Source organism: Sesamum indicum, linkage group LG13, assembly GCF_000512975.1.
Source record: "Sesamum indicum cultivar Zhongzhi No. 13 linkage group LG13, S_indicum_v1.0, whole genome shotgun sequence".
In the NCBI taxonomy this organism is placed as follows: Eukaryota; Viridiplantae; Streptophyta; class Magnoliopsida; order Lamiales; family Pedaliaceae; genus Sesamum; species Sesamum indicum.
Genome location: NC_026157.1, coordinates 3,199,175 through 3,221,679, shown reverse-complemented (window position 1 = coordinate 3,221,679; position 22,505 = coordinate 3,199,175). Strand labels below are relative to the sequence as shown.

The 22,505-nt window shown below is 39.0% G+C and overlaps 3 protein-coding genes and 1 long non-coding RNA gene across 4 annotated transcripts in view; 3 read left to right on the top strand and 1 right to left on the bottom strand.

Annotated features, from left to right (window-relative positions):
* The window catches only part of LOC105176256 (uridine kinase-like protein 1, chloroplastic), a 4,243-nt gene extending 3,482 nt beyond the window's left edge, over positions 1–761 (top strand). The window contains exons 11-14 of the mRNA XM_011098995.2: positions 95–188; positions 270–342; positions 438–520; positions 615–761. Of these exons, the coding sequence (XP_011097297.1) occupies positions 95–188; positions 270–342; positions 438–520; positions 615–761 (397 nt within the window). The remainder of the gene's footprint in view (positions 1–94; positions 189–269; positions 343–437; positions 521–614) is intronic.
* On the top strand, positions 1,341–6,406 carry LOC105176253 (uncharacterized RNA methyltransferase pc1998). Its single transcript, XM_011098992.2, has 15 exons — positions 1,341–1,920; positions 2,018–2,132; positions 2,233–2,344; positions 2,453–2,497; positions 2,587–2,654; positions 2,824–2,878; positions 2,949–3,028; positions 3,113–3,196; positions 3,424–3,537; positions 3,711–3,829; positions 3,923–4,040; positions 4,294–4,424; positions 4,554–4,707; positions 4,854–4,933; positions 5,902–6,406. Exons 1-15 carry the CDS (start codon positions 1,706–1,708, stop codon positions 6,005–6,007), a joined length of 1,596 nt encoding a protein of 531 aa, XP_011097294.1. The 5' UTR covers positions 1,341–1,705; the 3' UTR covers positions 6,008–6,406.
* On the bottom strand, positions 6,174–10,019 carry LOC105176254 (chloride channel protein CLC-b-like). The gene is made up of 6 exons (XM_011098994.2): positions 9,567–10,019; positions 9,234–9,434; positions 8,953–9,130; positions 8,076–8,608; positions 6,693–7,845; positions 6,174–6,425 (listed from the first exon to the last, which is right to left on the bottom strand). Exons 1-6 carry the CDS (start codon positions 9,755–9,757, stop codon positions 6,318–6,320), a joined length of 2,364 nt encoding a protein of 787 aa, XP_011097296.1. The 5' UTR covers positions 9,758–10,019; the 3' UTR covers positions 6,174–6,317.
* On the top strand, positions 9,719–10,954 carry LOC105176255. The gene is made up of 3 exons (XR_002288211.1): positions 9,719–9,835; positions 10,107–10,188; positions 10,499–10,954. It is a non-coding gene; the product is annotated as an uncharacterized LOC105176255 (long non-coding RNA).

Below are 22,505 nucleotides of genomic sequence, written 5' to 3'. Positions count from 1 at the left end.
ATTTGGCGAGCTAATTTTTTTCCCCTTTATGCTAATAATTAATCTTCTGTCACCAATTTGATTTTATATTCTTTAATGTGTTTCTTCTTGACAGTGGTGAAAGCATGGAAAATGCATTGCGTGCTTGTTGCAAAGGTATAAAAATTGGGAAGATTTTGATCCACCGTCATGGTGATAATGGCAAGCAGGTCAGATTTCTGTTCTCATAGATGGCCTTATTGTAATGGTAGTATCATTGCAATAAATCATCATATCTCCTACCTGAACAGCTTATATATGAAAAACTTCCAAAAGACATATGCGAACGCCATGTCCTGCTCCTTGATCCAGTTCTGGCAACAGGTAACTTTATCACTGAATTCTAGAACTGGTGTTTCTTGGCTGCTTTGTTTCCTTTATTCTTCTGGAATCTTAAGTAACCAATTCTTGTGTTGCAGGAAATTCTGCAAATGAGGCAATTGAGCTACTCATACAGAAAGGAGTTCCAGAATCACATATTATATTCCTGAACCTCATATCAGTGAGTTTTGTTTTTGTTCCGTTGGGAATTCTTTTTGTCACGGCACTTTAGTTTCTCAATTTTTTTTTTGGTTTGAAACAATGCTTGTGCATAGGCGCCAGAGGGAATACATTGTGTTTGCAAACGTTTCCCCTCGTTGAAAATTGTGACATCGGAGATAGATGTTGGATTGAATGGAGAATTCCAAGTGATTCCAGGTATGGGAGAATTCGGTGACCGCTACTTTGGGACTGACGATTAATTTTTGCTGGTTCAGAGGAGCATTGATCCAGAGGAGAGTTTTCTGCAATTTTGACATTGATGTTACAGTTACATATATACAATGTCATTTAAATTTTGGGGACAAACGTACCAAGTTTTGAGGCACTGGCTTGGTGGGTGGAATTGCGAGTTGTTGGACTATTCTATACATAGTGGATGAGTATTAATTATTTTTCTTTGGCTATTTCCAAATTATGGATCTGAGCCTCCACTCCATATATCTTCGTTGCAGTTGTAGGTCAAAAGAAAGTGTGTTGTTCGCCCTGATGATTTACATATAACTTATCTATTAGAAATATTTTATTTGATAGTAATCGATACTGCTACTCTAAAGTGGCTAGTAGTGCTCTGTATTTATCAATTTAACAGAAACATTAATAATATAATATTGAAAATAAAATGGGTAGCCCGGGCCCAGCCTGGACTGGAGGTCAAGGGCACAACTACAACTGATGCTTCTCGTATTCTTTCTACAAATTGAAACAAATGACACCCTTGTAAAAAGTATTTACTAATGAGTGTGGGCTGACTTGGTGATAAACTGGTTTAGTTTCAAAATTAATATTCATAGGTTTGTCAGTCTTTGATCAATTTTCAGCACAAGTGAGAAGTCTGCCTCTGTTTGCTACTCTAGAAACAGAGCAGCTTCACAATCAAATTGCTCCACCACGCCAATCATACTACATAGGGCATAGGGGGTGTCATGCCACAGATTAAAAAAGTGTTAACAAATTAAGCGCTTCCAGTTCCCGCTGAAATCGCATGTCTGATGTATAGACTGTGGGTCGAGGTAACAACTACTACTGATGTCTGACGCGACTTCTTTCCCAAAGCAACAAGATAATTCCAGTCCAGTGGCAAGTCAAGGTATTTATCCAAGCTTCCCGCCACCCACCGGCACACTCACAGCTCAAACTCCTAGTCATGCCCCTCGCCATAGCCCTCCTCTCCCTTCCACCACGCCCACTCGCCTCTCCATTCTCCTCTTCTTTCTTCAAGTGTCATGCTTCCTCTCCCTCCACACTAATCCCACTATCGTCTCCGTCTCCGCCTCCGCCGGCTCTGTTTCTCCCTCAAGACCCTAAGGCTAACCCTATCTCATCTTCCTCTTGCTCTCTTCACTGCCCTCACTTCCAATCGTACGCTTCCTTCACCCTTATTGCATTTCTCCACTTTATCTCCACCCTTTTTTGATTACCTAACGTAACTGTCTATTTTTCTTTTTTATATTTGCAGCTGCTCCGGTTGTGCTCACGAGCACAACCTGCACCACCCTCCCATTCTCGACGAGGCGATTCAATTCTTCAGGACCATTGGCGTTTCCAACTTCACTTTCGATAGTTGTAGACTCGTAATTGCATTTACTAGCTTCAGTTTATTTGTTTTATACATTAATTCCAGCTTTGTAGTGTCTACTCTTTTTAGGGATAACACTTTCTTTAAACTGGTAGTGGGGATGGAGGTGTCGTGCAAAGCTTGCAGTTCGTGGTTCATCTATTAAACCGTTAATTGGGCTTTATGAAGAGGGCACTCATAATGTAGTCGATATTCCTGAATGCAAAGGTCCCAAATTCACCTGTTTGCTATGTGACTTTCTTTCTCTCCTGTTTGCTTTATAGACATAGATGTGCGTATCCTGTCTGTATGGTAACGAGTCTTCTTGTTGTGCAGCTCATCATCCGAGCATTAATGCTGCAGTGGACCTACTAAAACAAGGTGAGCTCTTGATGTTGTCTTGTATGAAGGTCTGTATTTCTCTTTTCCCCTCTTGGAATAATTCTCCACTGATGCTGTTTGTTTTTTAGCAATGGCTGAACTGAATATCATACCATATGATGAAGACAAGGGAACAGGTGAACTAAGATATGTTCAGGTGATGGATTTGATATGAATACAGATTCCATGCTTTTCCAAGATTTAATTTTCTAACTGAATTTGATCTCCCCACCCCCTATAAGGAGATTGAACGAGGTCCTAAAAGAAAATGTGAAAAGACTTTTTGATGAATGATTCTGATATTTGCGTGCAAATTACACTTACAGATGGCTGTAACTACTTACAACACATCTCTTCCTGCCTCTGAGAGATACAGCAAGGGTAGGTAGATTTGTAATGATGTTTATGGCCTAGATGACTCTTGACCTGATAATTTCCCGAACAATTACAGGTAAGGTGCAGGTTGCTTTGGTTTGGAATTCGAGAAATGAGAGCTCACCTAGTTATGGAAAGTTAAATGCTCTGGCCAATGTAAGTTCACTCTGGTTGTGTTGCTGCTATTCTTTGGTGTATAGACCTCCAGAATGCAGGTGTTAATGGAGTTCTAAATTGTAGTACATGTGGATCAGAGGGGGGCCAAAGAGGGAAGTGCATTTGATCCATTCTATTTGGGCTAACTTCCAGACTTCAACAAATAATGTAAGTCTCATTTAAATCAAGGCAAATTAGGTTGGGCTTTTTTTGCACCTTGTCTAAATTATATGATTCTTCAGTCGTATCGTCTATGCTGACACCATCTATTTATGTCTCTCTTTAAACAACATATCATTGTGGCAGTAGTTATAGTAGCTGGTTTTCATTTGCAAGAAAAAAGTCAAACTAGAAGTTAGCTTGATGCCTTATTTTTTCCTTGTCTTCTGGAGCAGGTTATTTTTGGGAAAAGATGGAGACACCTTTTAGGTGAGAGAGACTTCTGGGAGCATGTTGGAGGAATTGATGTTTCTATGGCTCCTTCAAGCTTCGGGCAAGCAAATACACGGGTAGGTTGGAATGAAATTATTTATGACTTCTTGATTTGAGGAAATCTATTGTTGCTCATTGACGTGTTTGTTCTTGCTTATTAATGTTTTTTCATCCAGCTTAACATCTACTGTGGCTGGCTGTGTAACTCGACCCCTGCGTACTGTTGAACAATTCTTTGATCTTTTGGCAGGCTTTTGATTCTTTACTGCATAAACTACAAAAGTATGTTCCTTATGGCGCATCAGTAGTTGATCTGTATGCTGGTGCTGGGGTGATCGGTTTGTCTTTGGCTGCCACAAGGAAATGCAGGTGCAAGAAGTGATGAACTTAGGTCTAATTTCACATTATTTCATTCAGGAGCTGGACACAGCATATTCTTGCACAATTTTTTTGTATTAACAGGTCTGTGAAATGTGTGGAGGTCAATAAAGAAGCAAAGCTTTCTTTTGAAAAGACAGTTTCTCGGTTACCAACCACCACTGACTGCAGCATAAGCTGGCATCAGGCAGACACTTCAAAAGTTAGTGGTACACTTTAATTTCATTCCCTATCTTAATGTACACAACAGATATATTTGTATATCAGCCATGCACTTTCAGTTGAATATGGTCATAGTCATACAAATTAATACATTTGGCTTTAGACAATTGGAAAGAATGATGAAATAAGAAGAACCTTTTTATATGAACTCCTAAGCGTATTAAAATTGCCATTTCTGAAGGCTTATGGATTAGTTTTTTCTGTGAAACTATTAACTTATCACAAATTGTCAGGAGCCACTTTCTTGGCTCATGGGATCCGATGTTGTTGTGGTTGATCCTCCGAGGAAAGGGCTAGACTCATCTCTGCTCACTGCATTGCAGTCTCTGTCATCCATAAAGATCAAGCATAATTTACCTGAAAGGTAGGGGTGTTACAGGTCTTGAAACATTTATGAGGTATCCTGACTTTGTATTCTAAACCAGTAATTTCTTATGGCCTGCTAAATTGGAAATCTTGCGTTCGTGCACTTGCTCTTGATGCGTTATTCCAGTACCGAGAGAAAGATCAGAACTGAAAAAAGACCATGGATTCTTCGGCAAAGAGAAACTTCAGTGCAGAGTAATGGCCAGATGGCACAAGATGAAATTCAGTCACTACCTCAAACTCTCATATATATAAGCTGTGGATGGGATAGTTTCAAAGAGGTATGTTTAGCCTTATTAGGTGTTCAAATTGTTATTTGAAGAGCTTCCATATAATCTGAAAAAGAAAATAAATTATATTTTCTTAGTTTAGGTTTGGCGAAATGTCACTTTTACTTTAAGCTTATAGTCCTTCATTTTACGTACAGGATTGCATGTCCCTGCTCTCTAGTAAGCAATGGCATTTGGATAAAGCCCACGGCTATAATTTTTTCCCTGGAACACAGAGGTCTCTCCCTCTCTCTCCACCCCCGCAATTTTCTCTTACCCTACCATTTCCTACTATTGATAGCCATCCTTCATCAATTTGTTCCACATTTATCAGTTTTAATCTATTTAATTGGTTGCTTATGTAACGTGATTTCCTTTTTCATGTATCCTATCCAAATTGTATCTCATGGTGGTCATTATTCTGAGTCAACATGGCATGACAATCTTGATAGAAATTCTTAGCTTCACATGTGCCAGTTGAACCTGGCATGACTTCACCTGTGTGCTTTAGCTGCATATAACTTGACTTTGATTTGAATCCTTCTATCTTTAAGCTATTTGTTTCTCATTAGAACATGGTTGCTTGTTTACAAAAATGTTAGACATAGTGAAGCATGAAAAATGCCTCTCTCGATATGTCAACTATATACTTCCCTATCAGGAAGGTACATAAGATCAGAAAGTAGAAGGAGATGGATATGTTTAAGAGGTTAATGAGACATGCTATTAAAATTAAAGCTTTGTTGATGATGTCATGCGATTAAAAAAAATGTTTTTTGGAGATTTACTGGGGCATGATCTGGAGAGGCAAATATGAGATGAAGTACTTGTCTAGCAAGTGTTGAGCTTGTCAAAGGCAACGTATATATTATGGGTTGGAGATACCATTTTTGATTTTGCATTGCCTAGTGCCTCAAGACATGATCTTGAAAGTAGATTTGACCTGAATTAATATGTTAAGTACTATGTTAAGGGTTGGAGGTACAGTAACTTTGGCAGGGGCTATGTATTAGGAGGATGTTGTTTCAGATATTGGTCAAAGTGGCAAAGAGACCACAATTAGATCATATCTGTGAATGTAAAAGGAAATTATAATAATATAGGCTTTGCGGTTTTGCTGCATTGGCTGCTGACTGATGCTTTTATGGTTGAGTTATTTTTCTTCTGGCAAGTAGTACTCAAACTTGATGTGCTTACCTTTTGCAGTGTTGAGGTCTTGGCTGTGTTCAAAAGAGGCTCAGGAGTAAACATAAAGAGAAAGAAATCTGGAAAAAAGAAAAGAATCACTTGTGGTGCATTTGGCCATCCATAGATGTGGCATGCTGTAACTGAGGAAAAAGTTCTCCAAGAATCTGTGTCAGCGAGATTTGGAATGGGCCAAACATTCATTTTTCTATTTGTTTATGCCTGCTCCATGAAACAATATTGTATATAGATTGATTGATTCGACGAGATGAGATGCATTATAAACTGATGTATGGCGACAAACAATCTACATATCTTTGTATACTTTATACTTGTGAATCTGGAGAAAGAATGAATTCTTCAACAAAATTAGGAATTAATACTTAAAGAAGAATGTGATGATTGAAAGTGACAGTAAGCTGTCTCGGGTTGGAAGATTAATGCCCCTTTTTGCTTCCATTGGACTTTTTCAGTTGCGGTAAGGCACTCAAAATGTTGTGGGCTCTCAAGTCCTGCCTTGTCAATATGCCCACCACAGGATACACCTGTAAAGTGGTCAAAACTACAGGTTAGACAGTATATCTTCTGCCATTTATTATATCATGTGTTCTTCCATCAATTATCAAGTTTTGTCTTTTAGCTATGTTTGAATTCTAGATTTTAGTGGGAAAAAAGGAAGAGTATCAAAAACTAAATACCAAGTTGTATTTTCTTAATTTCCAAATTTAGTATTTTGTAGCATACTTGTGTGTTAAAATTTATATCTTGGTGCAGAATTTTGGTCCCTTAAAAAGATTGCATCTTTAACTTACCCCAGCTGCTTGATATTTGGGTAGGATGAGCATGTGACGGAGTCCCACTTGTCTAAAGAGTACCATTGCCTTTGCCACTGACATGCTTTCAACCACAGTATATGGGGTTGTATTGCTTAAGGGATGTAAATCAACATACATCTCCATTTCATCCTTGGTCACTGTTACCTCTTCAATCTTACCTCCCCTTTCAGCCAAATCAATGGAGGTAAATTTCTCTCTCACTTCCCACTCCTGCGTTCTTCGTTTTTCTTGCAGGAACCACTTTTTCTTCAGCACTAAAATAAGATGAGCTCTGAGGACCAGCCCATGCAATTCAGTTGCCCCATTTGGTGAACCCATTGGTGGTATCACTCCTGCATCTACAACTGGGAAACCATTATGTGTGGTATTTTTCAGGACTTCTACAATATGACTCACCTTCTCAATTCCACTAAGTGTAACAACTGGTGGCTTGACATCAGCAAGCTCACCTACTGTGATATTCCTCATCCATGGCTCAGGATGTGCATCCAAGAAAGGCAGTCCTTTTAGTTCCAGTATTATATCATAGATGCTTGGGTTGAAGCAGTCTCCTACTGTTTTAGCAATTAAAAGAACTAGCATTGTAATGGGTAGCAAGAGAAGGTTGTTGGTAAGCTCAAGAAATATGACACAGAGGGAAACAGTCATTCTCATGGAACCAGCCATAAGTGAGGCGGCCCCAAGAACGGCATAGAGGCCCTGATCAATTTTTGTATATGGTCCCATGGCAATACCGAGCATTCGACCATAAGCTGAACCCATGAGAATGATAGGGAGGAAGAGGCCGGATGGAACGGCAATGCCAAAGGTAATGAGTCCTAATATGCAATATAGTGCAAAGAAGATAGTAAGAGAAAATATATGGAATTCTGTTGGAGTGTTTATGGAGAAAATATTTCGAACAGCATTATCATTGGTTGCAATGAGAAGAGTGGCTAGGTCGTTGTAGTATCCTTTCGGGCAGTTGAATTGTTTGAAGTTTCCTGCACGTCCAGTTGTGGGACAGGAAGACTCCAGTGAGGAGGCGTCACAAGGTCGGCACTTGACAAGGAAAGGAAGTCCATACATGCATATAGATGTGAAAATGGATACGCTCAGACTGAGAAGAAGTTTATGCAATTTGCCCTTCCTGCAAAATAGCCATAAATTAATAATTCTGAAACCAGAACTAACTGCGCATCAAATTCTATTTTCTTTAGGAAATTTAAGGACTATCATGGGGAAGGCTCTGGGCTTGAGACGGTTTTATAATTCAGTTAGCAGATAATATTCCATTCTACTGTATATGACATCTGGAACTTGGGCACAGATACAAGTGAGATTTGTGAACATATAAAAAATTGGTGTTTGGGTGCTTACTCATTTATGATGTTGTAGACTTTGAGGACCTTGTGGAGGAAGTGGTTGTAAAGGCTTCCCAAAACTCCTCCAAGGACTCCTATTACTGCAACAGGTATAATGTCCTCAGCATGGTATCTCACAGAAACACCGCTGACGTCAAACATGATTAAGCCTCCTTTTCCAAACAGTCCGCAGTTGCCAGATTTGCAGTATTCCATAAAGGCCCTAAGCACTACGACCACTACTGCTGTACTGAAAAAAGTTCTCCAAAGGAGAGCACTTCTCCACCATGTTGCCACCTCCTCAAGAGCAAAGAGGACACCACCAACTGGGGATCGGAAGGCAGCACAGACTCCAGATGAGGAACCACAGGTGATTAGATCTCTCCGGTCCCTGTCATTGTTGAAGTATCGTAGCCAGCGCCATCTAATGCGGTAATTATCTGGCCCACCTTGGCCTAATAGGGATGCAATGCAACTGCCAATGTGCACCAGTGGCCCTTCTTTTCCGAGATCTAAGCCAGCAGAAACAGCTCCAATACTTCCAATGATCTGCGATGATGATGAAAGTGGCGCACCTCTGAGCTATCAACTCGGTATATATCATAACTTTAGCATATTAGTGAAAGTGTTTCGTTCATGAATATAACATGGTAAAAATGTACTCTAAATGTGCCATCTGATACTATTTCTTGGTTTTAGTGAAATATATGCTCTGGAAAACCCGTCTTTCTCTAAACTGAGGTAGCTTAGACAGAATTCCTAAATCCTAATATTTCCCATCTGAACATTGGCTATAAACTGGTTAAAGTTCAGGAGATTGTGTCTGTTATTAATCAATTGTAATACTGCAAATTCGAGAAATAAGGCGCTAATATGACTCTAGAAAGGGGCACCTTTACTATCAATGTTGTTGCGCCAAACATGTTGGGGGTGTCAACTCCATTCAGATAAGCTTTAATTTCAGGAATTCCAGGGCCAGCTGCTGTAGGTGCAAAACAAACACAGAGAACCGCAGCTACCAGTGTTAGAAGAAAATTTGCTCCAGCCATATATATGAAGCCCATGAGGTATCTGCTTCATAAAATTGATAGCACATCATATCAGTACTTCAATCATCTGAGCAAGCAACAGCCTTACTGACCTAGGTATGATCAAGAAAGTAATGCAACAGCACCTTTTCTGCTCGATGTATTTAACCACGGCAAGAAGTTTGTATCCTGCAATGTTTTCAACTGCAAGATTGATGAGAGTGGCTATGAGTCCTGTCAGAAGCCCAACTAGGAAGGCCAGCAACCATTTCAAGAAGATATACTGCAATACTTCGGTTTTTGATCTGCTTCTCCAGTCTTGTTTAAACAGATCATTTTCATTTATCCTAGATCAATCAGAAGTTAAATTCTACGTTTGGTTTTTGAATGGTCAAGGAATCATATAGAATAAAGACAAGTTTCTAGAATCCAAAGGAGAAACAAAAGGGGGAAGGAAGATATTTGAAATTTGCTCTTACTCGTAGTCCAAGCTTTCAATGTGAGAAACCTTGGCTCCAACTATGGCGAGTGGACTTGAAGAAAGCGTTCGGTTTCTTTTGAGCAGGGGCTGATGGAGCGTGTTGCTCTCGGGGTCTCGTTCTTCCTCATCTTCTCCTTGTCTTTGTATATTTGCTGCTTCTGCTTCAACTAACTTGTTAAAGTCCTCCATCAGGTCAGTGGTTGATGCGGCACTTTGGAGAAGAAAAGCTTGTCCGAGTCAGTTATCACTTTGCAGTTGCAATAGAAAGTAAGCTGCTCCTCTGTTTTTGGAATAAATAACATGTGGAGGTAGGCACTGCATATGTCACTGTTTGTCTTCATGCAGTTAATAATAATAATATTAACGCCCACTTGGGAGTTTTCTAGGTGCTGCAGAAAAAGTGATGCTTTGTTATATGATTATGCTTAGATTAGAATAGCATTTATACACTCAAAATATCTATCTGGCTTTTGGGTCGATCATTGGGTTTTGACACTTATTGGATATCTTAATCCTTATTAATCTAATGAGAGTACAGATACTCAGGAAACAACAACAATGTGGATAACCATCTGGTGTGCCAGTACAAATGGAAGCAAAAATATCTCTTTGGTTGAAAGGTACAAATAATAATTCTGAAGAAAAAAAATGATTCCGGCTTTGTGCAAGTGACAGTGTTGATGTGTGGTTCAACCTACCATCCGACCAATTTGTCTTAGAAGTAATATGCTATTCAACCACACTTGCCAAATAACCCTTGATTAACGAACGAGATTTCCTCACATTTGAGATAAATATTTTTTGTCACACTTGGCATTTCATTAATTGATTATCATAGCTATCCATTAATCTTGACAATTGTTCTTTGTTTTTGTTCCTAATTATACAACGTTTGACCCATGTGGCGCAACGGACCCAACTTGGTACCAGATGTGGCTTGACAGGTACGTACACTACACCAATTTTATTGAAAACAAATGTTGCATCAAGTTGGAGGTGGGAGGGGGAGTATGTAGATCCGACGGTGCAAGTAAAGTGACCTTTGGAATTGTAGGGGAGCCAGTTTTATCTAGATGATAATTAAAACGGTGTAGTATTTGTATCTCTTGTGTGCAATAATTAAGCAATCAATATATCCCGAACATATACGGATTTTTGCATCAAATCCATTTTGAATTGGTCAGTGGGTCCTAGCAAAATGTTTAAGAAGAATGATTGGTTCCATGTGATGTTGTGTTAGGACAAGTGACAAGGATCCCATGTACTACTTTCTCTGTAAGCCAAATGTAAAATCATTAAATTAAGGGTGGAATCATCATCAGATTGGACTAAATTAACCATTAAATCCATAAGTTCCCGACTTTAATTCTCTACTGAAAAGTCTTTGATTTCTATGTGTTAAAAATATATTCTTTTTTCTTTCTTTTTTATCTTCGATTCGCTTGGGGGGATTTTCTTTGATCATCATATTTTGCCAAGGAATTTTATAGGAATTTTGTTATAAAATGGGTGTTGGACCATGAATTAGTATAGTTGGATGATCTTGAAAAATCTTCTCTTAATATTCATGTTAATAATAGTATAGCATCACAATTTCTTCTGCTTGAATATATTACTCGTGGAAAATGGTGATGTGGACTGGGGCTGGGATTGATTGCTAAGAAATAAATGAGGTGCTGGTTTTGAGCCATACATTTGGAACATATAACAACGGAGAAAATCATATAAATCAGATTACAAAGGGAATGATGGAAAGGAGTGGATAAATGTGGATAATGGATGGAGAATTATTTGTGGGGACGAAAAGTGATGGTCATATGATTTTGCGACGTCGAGGCGCCAAATCTGACTCGGGATGTCTTGGACGTATAACAACCACAAAGCAGGGGAGGGCGCCACCTCTGATTTGGAAGTGAAACCCTATCCCACCCCCTCTTTATACGTGTCTCCCTCACCATTATCGTATCTATAATTAATTCATTATTATGAGTAGCTATTAAATGCATTAAGACTACTGCCTACTGCATTTGAATCGATGAAATTGGATGTGATGGTAGTATTTCAAATGAACCCATATTTTAAAAAAAAATCCATCTATATTTAACAAACATAGAATTGAAAGATTAAATTAAACAAATCAAAAAGATTTGTTATTTGAAATTCATGAGTTCGAATCCACCAATATACATGAATTCTGAGTTTCCCCAACTAAAAAGCTGCTTCTTGTGGCTTAAACTTGAGTTTCAATTAATATGTTGCCACATTTGCATCTCTTTGTTAGTCTGTATATAGTAGCAGTGATACTAGAACAATTACAAAGTTTTTAATCAGTTGTTGTGAAGATAGGAAAGAAGTAGAAGAGAGGTATAAAGTGTGAATAAATCAAGATGGAATATGGCCACATTTATCTATGATGGCAAAAAAGAGCATAAGTGTAAGTTCAATCAAATATGGAGGTGAGTAATGAGGGAGGTTGAGGCCCGGAGACTCTACACTGATGGCGATGGAGATGGAGATTGATAGTGCCGCTTTGGTATGCGTTTAGTTGTAGAGGGTTTCAGTTTTAACATCTGAATTGTAGTAATCATTGATTAATTATGTATCAATAAGAATATGATTGCTTGGGTTCTAGCTCATGGATCTTAAAAGATGCTACAGGACAAAAGGTTTTTACAAGGATAGATATAAATTGAATTAACTTCATCTCGCCCATTATACAATTCTGTTGTGGTGGGCTAATTGGAGGACCGGAATTCGGAATACGAATAGATGAATGAGCATCAAGTGGAGTACAGTATTCATTCAACTGAGTGAGACCGCTAAAACTCAGTAGGGAAGGTCTCCTTGGGGAACATCCCAGTTATTTTCATCCTCGTCACCCTTCTTCTTGTAATCAATCATTCGTGATTGAGGACGCCTGTTCATATTAATTCATATAAGATTATCAACAAGATTAATGTAGTAGATTTATGTACAGCAAGCAAGCTTAGAGTGAGGACCATTATGGTTTCAATTCATTAATCAACCAATTACTCTTATAATTACAGTCCCCTGTTGAAAGAGTTTATAATGATTATGTGTTTCTTCTCTTCTCACATTAATAATGTTCTTCAATTCAACCTCCTCAAACTCTTTTCTTTTATGCAATGCGATCATCATCTTCACCACTAACCTATTATTGTTAAACAAAACACCCACACCACTAACCTATTATTGTTAAACAAAACACGCACAAACAGGAATTGGAAACACATAACCTGCGACGATTCCATTTCGCGGTCTCACGCGATTTGCGCTTCTTCTCCTCCTGCTTGTTCTCAAAGAAGCGGCGTCATTCAGGAGCTCGCATCACCTGCTCTTCTGAATCGACCGAGCAGCTTCTCCTCCGGTTCTTTATCGTCAACAGTCACCTGAACATTGTCGGCGGAGCGGAAGAACAATGTGTTGGCGCACGCGAGAGAAGGGCAAACCACAGACATGATTTCGGAAGGCGACGTCTGGATTTCATTAGATGAGATTAATAGGGGCCAACGATCTTTAGTACCGGAAGCGGGGGATGGGGGGAGCTGAGAGGGCGGTGGTGGTTTGGCGAAGGTGAAGGAGAAGCGGTTGGGTATTTTATTTGGATAAGAAGATGGAAAGTGTGGGGATTTTGGATTGGGTTTTGTTGAATCCTTTTTCTTCTGGGCTTGGGCCCAAATAAAAGTGAATCTGAATTGGGCTGGCCACGTACATAGAATTATATAAATATAATTTATAATATTTATATAATTTTTTTGATAATAATAAAATAATTAATACGGGGCTTGTTCCTGATGAAAAGTTGGATGAGAGAAACAGAATGAGTTTCAATTTAAAGATGAGAAAAATGGAGGAATGTTGGTAAAGGAGGGCATCTCTAAGAGCCAAGCATTCTGCCACCATATTTGATTTTTGCAAGTGTAGAAATGTTGGCAGAGGAGGCCTTCCACAAGCATCGTCTCAAGTAGAAAAAAACCATTGATGCTATTAAGAGCAAAACTCACTTTGGTTTGGTGTGATCCGATTGAGGCTTCATTGGGAGTGGGATGGAGTTGCGTCTGTCAATAATGAAAGAGGGTATACGACCATTTGGATAGTTGTATATTTAAAGGACTTTAAATTCTTTTATTTTAATTTTGAATTATATTTTGATAAATATGAATACATTTCAAATTGGGTCATTTGAAATTCTTTCTTGAAACCCAAATCCATCAATCCAAATACACTTTATTGTGGAGATCTATCAATCGAGATAAGATCACAAATTTTAACGGGATGTGGGTTATTTGAGATGCAACAGAATAGATGATAATCCTGTTGTGATACTAGAAGTTAATTTTAGAAAGAGCTCACTGAGTAGACTTAGAGATAAGGAGGATCAAGTTATGAATGGATGACCAAGTTATTTAGCAAGAAGGAAAGTTGTATGGGAAAAGTATTTAGCTTTGAAAAACTTGAAACAAAGAGAATTATCTCCTTTGAGAAAACGGGAAGCTAGACGCAAAAGGCAAGACTTATTAAGAAAATCAACATCTTCAATGCCCAGCCCCCAAAGTAAGTGGGGGGAATGATGCATTGGATGAGCAGCTTTTGTGGTTGGCTCTTAAGCATTTGCTAAGGCCAAATCCAATGAGTGAACAAGTTGTAGTTAATTCCTATGACCAATAATAATAATTAAAACTAGGGGTCGCAAATGGGCAGATTGGGTCGGGTTTGAATTGTGTCCAAATGGATTGAGTTTAAAATGAGTTTGATTTAACGGGTTAAAAATGGATTGAATTGTAAATGAGTTGTGTTGAGTTGATGTTACCCATTTTTTTATATTTTAATATTTATAAAATTTCAAATTTCAAATAATAATAATAAGATAATAATATTTTTAATACAATTTGTAATATAATATAATACGATTAAATTTGTATTATTCATTATTTATGGAAAGTAATCGATTTACATTAAAGATTCATTTGTTAAATATAAAATGAAAAGTTTGTAAAGTATTAAAAAATACTGTTGAAAGTATTACCACATTTCTCGAAACAAATCATGAGATGAATAGTTGTGCAATCAATTTCTCCGTGATTCTTTCTAAAATTGAATTATGAATTTTCAATCGCAATAATAATAGCACATGTTAGTTCATTATAAATTATTATTAGATTTTGATAATTGATATGTTCCTTGAAATTCATAATATAATTGTATTCTATTAGTTTATTAAAAAAAAAATAAATGGTCACATATGAATTGCAAGTTTTGATTATTTTATAAAATTCTTCACTTTTATTTAATTTGTTTCTCATTAATTTAAAAAAAAATAATTCACTAAATAAATTTTGAAAATTTTGTTTCTCATAAAAATATGAAAAGTTGGAAATGTAAAAGTAGTTCGTAGTATTAATCAAAAAATATTAATGAATTTAGGACCCTTCGCCAACACATATACATCACACATCCACTTAAAATCAATCACCAACCCATATAGAATCAATCATCAACTCATATAAGGCTCATTATAAACTCATTATTATAATTTATACTAATATATTTTATCAATTTTATTATATTACTAAAATTACTTTTGGTCAACTAATCGAAAATTAAAAATGAAGAACCCATTTAGAATCTATTAAAATTCATATAGGACCCATAATTTATTTAAACAAAATCATATTCAACCTATATTAGAAAAATTTAAACCCAATTGAATCCAACTCAAAATTAAGTGGGTTGGATTGGGACCATGGGTTTTCCACCCATATTGCCACCTCTAATTAAAAACAAATGGGGTGGGGGTGGGGGTGGGGGTGTTTAGATTTCCAAAGATAGATGTCAGATAAGCACAAAAAGAGAGTTGAAGTTGAAGTTAAAGTTAAAGTTGAATCTGCACCCAGTCCCATTAGAATTAATGTAATGAAGAGAATAGTTTAAGGTTGTGGTGAGTTGTTTTCCTCTGATGCCCAAAAGTGAACAAGAGAGAGGGAGAGAGATGCAGGGTTAGCGGAGGGGGTGGGGGGGTTGTATTAATTGTTTAAGGTTAGAGATTTAATTAATATTATATTATAGTAATAAATAATGTTCCTAAACTGTGGGCTACTTCAATACAAGTTTGGGCCAATCCCAAATGCTAATTATCCTACACCACCCAAATTTGATAAAGGAGAAGCAAATCAAAGGCTTTAAATTAAAATATAGGGATTGCAAGGATCCTACCCTACCTCCTTCCACTCCATTTAATTTCATATTCTTACATATAACCAATCATGTTTAATTTGAGGATATATGTGAAATACAAGTATACATTTGCTACTCAACATCATTTTCAATCTATATTCTCTCTTTTATATATATATATATATATATAATTAGTCCTTTGCGTTTACTTTTGAAGGGTGTGTGGGACAATGTTAGGGGTAGGTACCGTCCATCTTACATAACCTATACATACTAATTTATTTTTTACCATTATCTCATCTGTAATTAATTAAGAATATAATTTGTTAATATTTCATGTTATCCATATCTAATTGTGAACACCTTACAATACATATAGATATGCGTGTTTGAAGGGAATTGAAGTAGTAGTTTTTAATTCATTACTTAAAAGAAAAAGCATATATATATATATGGTAGTTTATTATTTGGTGGGCAGACTAATTATAATATTGGATGGATTAATTATGTGAAAGAAAATTAAAGGCACTTTCCATCTTTTGATTCATTAATATTCCACTCCTCACTCCTCACTCCACTCTCACTTGGAATGGAATCATGATATTGTTAAGTTGTGAAGATTGATTTGAAGAAGAAAAGGATAACCTGATTCAACTTAGAATTCCCAAGTTGAGTTGGAGAAGGATAACCCGATTCAAAGTTGAGTTGGAGAAGGATAACCCCATTCAACTTAGAAATCCCAAGTTGAGTTGAAAAGGATAATTGGAAAAAGGATAAGTCATGGCTATATATACTACTCTTATTAGCATTGTTTTATAGAGCAAAGTAGAATAGAGTAGAGAGAAAAGAAAGAGTTGAGACGAGGGTGAGTGTTGTTTTTCACGTGTGGTGAAGACTTGCATACAAGTGTGTGTGTGTTGTACTCCTCAATTTTTCTCCTCTTTGAGTGTTTTCTCCTGGCTTGGTATCGCCCCCAGACGTAGGATTTATATCCAAACTGGGTTAACAAATTCGTGTGTCTTTTATCGCCTTCATATTCCACCTGTTATCCATCTTAACCCGATCCATTTCCTAACAACTGGTATCAGAGCCTGGTTCAAGGAGTTAAGATGGAGGGAAAGTTTCCAGTCGAACGGTTCAATGGTTCCGACTTTGGGTTTTGGCGTATGCAGATGGAGGCCTACCTGTACGGGAAGGACCTGTACGAACCACTTGCAGAGAAGTCCGAGAAGACGAGTGATGAAGAATGGAAGGTGCTCGATCGAAAGGCGATGAGCGCAATAATCCTGTCGCTCTCTCGGAATGTCGCCTATCATGTGAAGGGAGCAAAGAGCACGAAGGAAGTTCTACAGACTCTTGCCGATATGTACGAGAAACCCTCAGCAATGAACAAGGTTATGCTGATGAAAAAACTATTCAGGTTGCAGATGGAGGAGAGGAAGTCGGTGGCCGATCACCTCAATGACTTCAACCAACTCACGACACAGCTGGCGTCTGTGGATATCGTGTTTGACGATGAGGTAAAAGCGTTAATTTTGCTTTCATCTTTACCTGACAGTTGGGATGTGGTTGTTACTTCAGTGAGCACTTCGTCTGGGAAGGAGAAGATGAAGTTCGACAACATCAGGGACATGATGTTGAACGAGGAAACCCGTAGAAAGCAAACGGGTGGATCATCTGGCTCTGCGCTACATACAGAGTCCAGAGGGAGACCTGACACACGGGGTAAATACCGTGGAAGGTCCAGGTCAAGGTCCAGGGGGAAGAACAAGGGCAAGAAGGAGATGGTGTGCTGGAACTGCGAGAAGCCCGGACACATGAAAAGCGAATGTCGGGCGCCAAAGAAGGAAAAGGAGGGCCGAACAGCGAATGCCGCGACGGAGGAGATCACGGATGCACTCTTGTTGAGTGTGAGCAGTTCTTCCGATGATTGGGTTGTGGATTCAGGGGCCTCATTCCACTCATGCAGCAACAAAGACATCATGGAGCCATACACCTCAGGTGATTTTGGCTTAGTTTATCTTGCAGATAACAAACCCCTCAAGATTGTAGGAAAGGGAGATGTGCGGATCAAATCAACGAATGGGTCATGCTGGACCCTACATGATGTGAGACACATACCAGGACTGAAAAGGAACTTGATCTCAGTCGGACAGCTGGATAGTGATGGATTCCACACGACGTTTGGAGACGCGAAGTGGAAGATCAGTCGGGGAGCAATGACTTTGGCTCGAGGACTAAAGTCGGGAACGCTCTACATGGCGGGAGGATCCAGTTTAAACATTCCCTTTGCAGGAACTGTATCGCAGGCTAACCTGTGGCACAATCGCTTGGGCCACATGAGCGAGAAAGGAATGAACGTGCTGAAGTCGAAAGGACGGTTGCCCGAGTTAAAATCGGTGGAGGTGGGTCATTGTGAACACTGCGTGTTCGGAAAGCAGAAGCGGGTGAGCTTCTTGACCACAGGAAGAACTCCGAGGAAAGAAAAGTTGGAGCTTGTTCACACCGATTTGTGGGGGCCAGCACCAGTGTCATCTCTTGGTGGATCAACGTACTACATGACATTCGTCGATGATTCCACTAGAAAGGTATGGGTGTATTTCTTAAAAAGAAAATCTGATGCCTTTGATACATTCAGGAGATGGAGGGCACTAGTGGAAAATGAGACAGGTCTACAAGTGAAATGTCTCAGATCGGATAACGGTGGCGAGTACAACAGTGAAGGTATCAAGAATTACTGCGCCGACCATGGAATCCGAATGCAGAAAACAATCCCGGGGACACCTCAGCAAAATGGCGTTGCTGAGAGGATGAACAGAACACTGAATGAGCGTGCGAGATGCATGCGATTGAAGAGCGGACTACCAAAGATGTTTTGGGCAGATGCAGTCAACACGGCTGCTTTCTTGATCAATCGAGGGCCTTCTGTCCCGTTGAACAACAGGATACCAGAAGAGGTATGGAGTGGTAAGAAAGTGGATCTTTCTTTCTTACGTACGTTTGGTTGTTCAGCCTATATTTTGAACGATGATCGGACTAAGCTGGATGCTAAGTCGATTAAATGTACATTCATTGGGTATGGGACTGACGAATTTGGGTATAGATTCTGGGATGATCAAAACCGGAAAATAATTCGTAGTAGGAATGTTATATTCAATGAGGATGTAATGTACAACGACAGGAAGGTAAGCCCGGACGATGACAAGAAGGAAAGGGAATTTGTTGATCTCGATATTTCAAATTCCGGGATCATGAGACCAGCAGATACGGATTCAGTGGGAGTTCAGACGGACGAAACCGAACAAACGGAGATAGAGCCAGAACCAGTATCGGAGGAACCGATTACTGAAAGCAGCACACCCTTGGCACTGGGTCGAGAACCGAGGCTGAGAAGGGCCCCAGATAGGTACTCCCCCTCTCTTTATTACTTGCTTTTGTCTGATTGTGGAGAACCCGAATGTTACGCAGAGGCAGTCAATGATGTCCACAAGAGCAAGTGGGAGCTTGCGATGAACGACGAGATGAACTCGTTGAAGAAAAACAACACATGGGAATTGTGTCAGCTCCCAAAAGGAAAGAAGGCCCTACAGAACAGATGGGTCTATCGGGTTAAGGAAGAATCAGACGGGAAGAAGCGGTACAAGGCAAGACTCGTAGTAAAGGGATTCCAACAAAGATACGGTATTGACTTTACTGATGTTTTTACACCTGTTGTCAAGTTAACTACTATTCGTCTTGTGTTGAGCATGGTAGCGGCAGAGAACTTGGAGTTACAACAGATGGATGTAAAGACAGCCTTCCTACACGGGGATCTTGAGGAGGAGATATACATGGTACAACCAGAGGGGTATAATGGAGATGATCAGCAGGTGTGTCGCCTGAAGAAAAGCCTGTATGGATTGAAACAGGCTCCGCGGCAGTGGTACAGGAAGTTTGACAACTTCATGCTAGAGATAGGTTTCTCTAGATGCAATGCTGATCATTGCTGCTACGTGAAGAGGTTCGATGAGTTTTTTATCATTCTACTCCTGTATGTTGATGACATGTTGATAGCAGGATCAAATGTCAAGGAGATCAATAGGCTCAAGGATCAGTTATCGAGGAAGTTTGACATGAAAGATCTTGGCGAAGCAAGACAGATATTGGGCATGAAAATCACAAGGGACAAAGGTATTGGTAAATTATGGTTATCTCAATCTGATTATATTGAGAAGGTATTATGCAGATTCAAGATGGAAAATGCAAAACCGGTTGGAACGCCATTGGGAAATCAGTTCAAACTATCCAACAGTGATTCGCCCCAGACTGACTCCGAACGTGCAAAGATGAGAGTCACACCGTATGCCTCAGCAATTGGGAGCCTGATGTATGCTATGATCTGTACTCGACCGGATATAGCACATGCAGTGGGAGTAGTTAGCCGTTTTATGGGCAATCCAGGAGTGATGCACTGGGAAGCTGTGAAATGGATTCTTAGGTACCTAAGGGGTACTAAGGACCGAGCATTGGTGTTTGGTAAGGGCAAGCTTACCTTGTTTGGGTTTGTTGACGCTGATTTTGCAGGGAGTGACTATGACAAAAGGAGGAGCACTACAGGGTACGTGTTCACATATGGCGGTACAGCCGTATCCTGGGTCTCCAAGTTGCAGAAGGTTGTCACACTGTCCACGACGGAAGCTGAGTACGTGGCAGTTACTGAGGCAGCTAAGGAGCTCATTTGGCTGCAACACTTGTTGGGTGAATTAGGGAAACCTCCGGCAGATGTGATTCTTCATAGCGATAGCCAGAGTGCGATCCATCTGGCAAAGAATCTTCCATTCCATTCGCGGACAAAGCACATCGAGATCAAGTACCATTTCATCCGACAACTTCTGGAGAAGAAGGCACTGGGAGAAGATCTCCATCTGGCAAAGAATCCCGCGTTCCATTCGCGGACAAAGCACATCGAGATCAAGTACCATTTCATCCGACAACTTCTGGAGAAGAAGGCACTGCAGCTGGAGAAGATCCAAGGAGAAAAGAATCCTGCGGACATGCTGACCAAGGCGGTTGCGATGGAGAAGTTGAAGCTGTGTACGGCTTCGACTGGCCTTGATGACTAGAGTGGACAAACCCGGCGGTACCAAGAAAGAAGTGGAGAAAAGCTAATCAATCTTCAAGTGGGAGATTGTTAAGTTGTGAAGATTGATTTGAAGAAGAAAAGGATAACCTGATTCAACTTAGAATTCCCAAGTTGAGTTGGAGAAGGATAACCCGATTCAAAGTTGAGTTGGAGAAGGATAACCCCATTCAACTTAGAAATCCCAAGTTGAGTTGGAAAAAGGATAAGTCATGGCTATATATACTACTCTTATTAGCATTGTTTTATAGAGCAAAGTAGAATAGAGTAGAGAGAAAAGAAAGAGTTGAGACGAGGGTGAGTGTTGTCTTTCACGTGTGGTGAAGACTTGCATACAAGTGTGTGTGTGTTGTACTCCTCAATTTTCCTCCTCTTTGAGTGTTTTCTCCTGGCTTGGTATCGCCCCCAGACGTAGGATTTATATCCAAACTGGGTTAACAAATTCGTGTGTCTTTTATCGCCTTCATATTCCACCTGTTATCCATCTTAACCCGATCCATTTCCTAACAGATATGTAGAAGCAAGCATACAAATCCCAATCAACCCCCAACACACACTCCTTTCTTACTCTCACAAATCACCTTTACATTAAACACATCTACCAACAACAAAAGATACAAATCCTACATTAACTAATGTTTTCTTTTTTTTGGGTATTTTAAATCTCAACGTATTTTAAAGCCCTGAGGTAATGGAAAGGGTCCCATTATTTGAGGAATCCAACACCCCCACCTCCTTTTCTTTTTTCTATCTATATATACCTATATGATCATCTACATTAAAGTTTAAATAATTTGGTGCGTGTATTTGTGTGTGTGTATGTGAGTGTATTCATCTTTTCTCTCCTCTACTCTATATGTAGGGTTCTAACACTCACTTGCATCTTGGTTTCCCATCAAACTCCCAAGACTTGATGATTAGTACATGTGAGTTCTATATATATATATATATATTTATGCAGTATCATACTTGTTGGTTTTTGAATACTCATATGTTTTCCATCTGTGTAAAAAGTTATGCTTTAATTGCTAGTTTTCCTGTGCTATTATTTTGTGTTTTATGTGTGTAGTTTCATTAATTTCTTACATATTGTTGGAATGTTTTTATGTGTCCTTTATCAAGTATTAAACAGTCTAAATCACTCATCTAAGATAAATTGATTTCTTCACCTATTCTTCAACTGTAATATGGTACATGTTTTCCAGGTTCACTTGTTCTTGGTTTCCCTGTTTGTTTTGAATGAAAAATGCTTCTGGATTTGAACGAAACCATGCTTTCTTCCTCTTCCACTTCATTTTCACTTGGCTGGCTGTTCTGTTTCTGTGGAAGATGCTGCAATGCAAACAAGTTTCCGGTTTTCCATTCTGTGAAATAATGTTTTGGGACCTTTGGATTTTGTATTTAATACCTAGTAATTGCTTTTCTTGATTCCTGATTTTTCAATTGTTCTTGCATGTTTTTTGCTTTCCTGTGGATCATTTTCTGCATCTGGTTCTATTCTTTTTTTGTTTATAATTACATGCAAGTTCTGAGGAATTTTTTTGCTTCATAACCAATGCCTGAAGGAGGTAATATAGCTGAAGAAGAAGAGGAATGTCTTGACAAACAAACTGACTCCGGTTC

Excerpts from the sequence above, each read along its gene's own strand:
- LOC105176253 (XM_011098992.2), top strand. The coding sequence starts at position 1,706 with ATGCCCCTCGCCATAGCCCTCCTCTCCCTTCCACCACGCCCACTCGCC. Across the intron at positions 1,921-2,017 it reads CACTGCCCTCACTTCCAATC|CTGCTCCGGTTGTGCTCACG; the intron begins GTACGCTTCCTT and ends TTATATTTGCAG. Across the intron at positions 2,345-2,452 it reads CGATATTCCTGAATGCAAAG|CTCATCATCCGAGCATTAAT; the intron begins GTCCCAAATTCA and ends CTTGTTGTGCAG.
- LOC105176254 (XM_011098994.2), bottom strand. The coding sequence starts at position 9,757 with ATGGAGGACTTTAACAAGTTAGTTGAAGCAGAAGCAGCAAATATACAA. Across the intron at positions 9,435-9,566 it reads ATTGAAAGCTTGGACTACGA|GATAAATGAAAATGATCTGT; the intron begins GTAAGAGCAAAT and ends TGATTGATCTAG. Across the intron at positions 9,131-9,233 it reads AAATACATCGAGCAGAAAAG|ATACCTCATGGGCTTCATAT; the intron begins GTGCTGTTGCAT and ends TTTATGAAGCAG.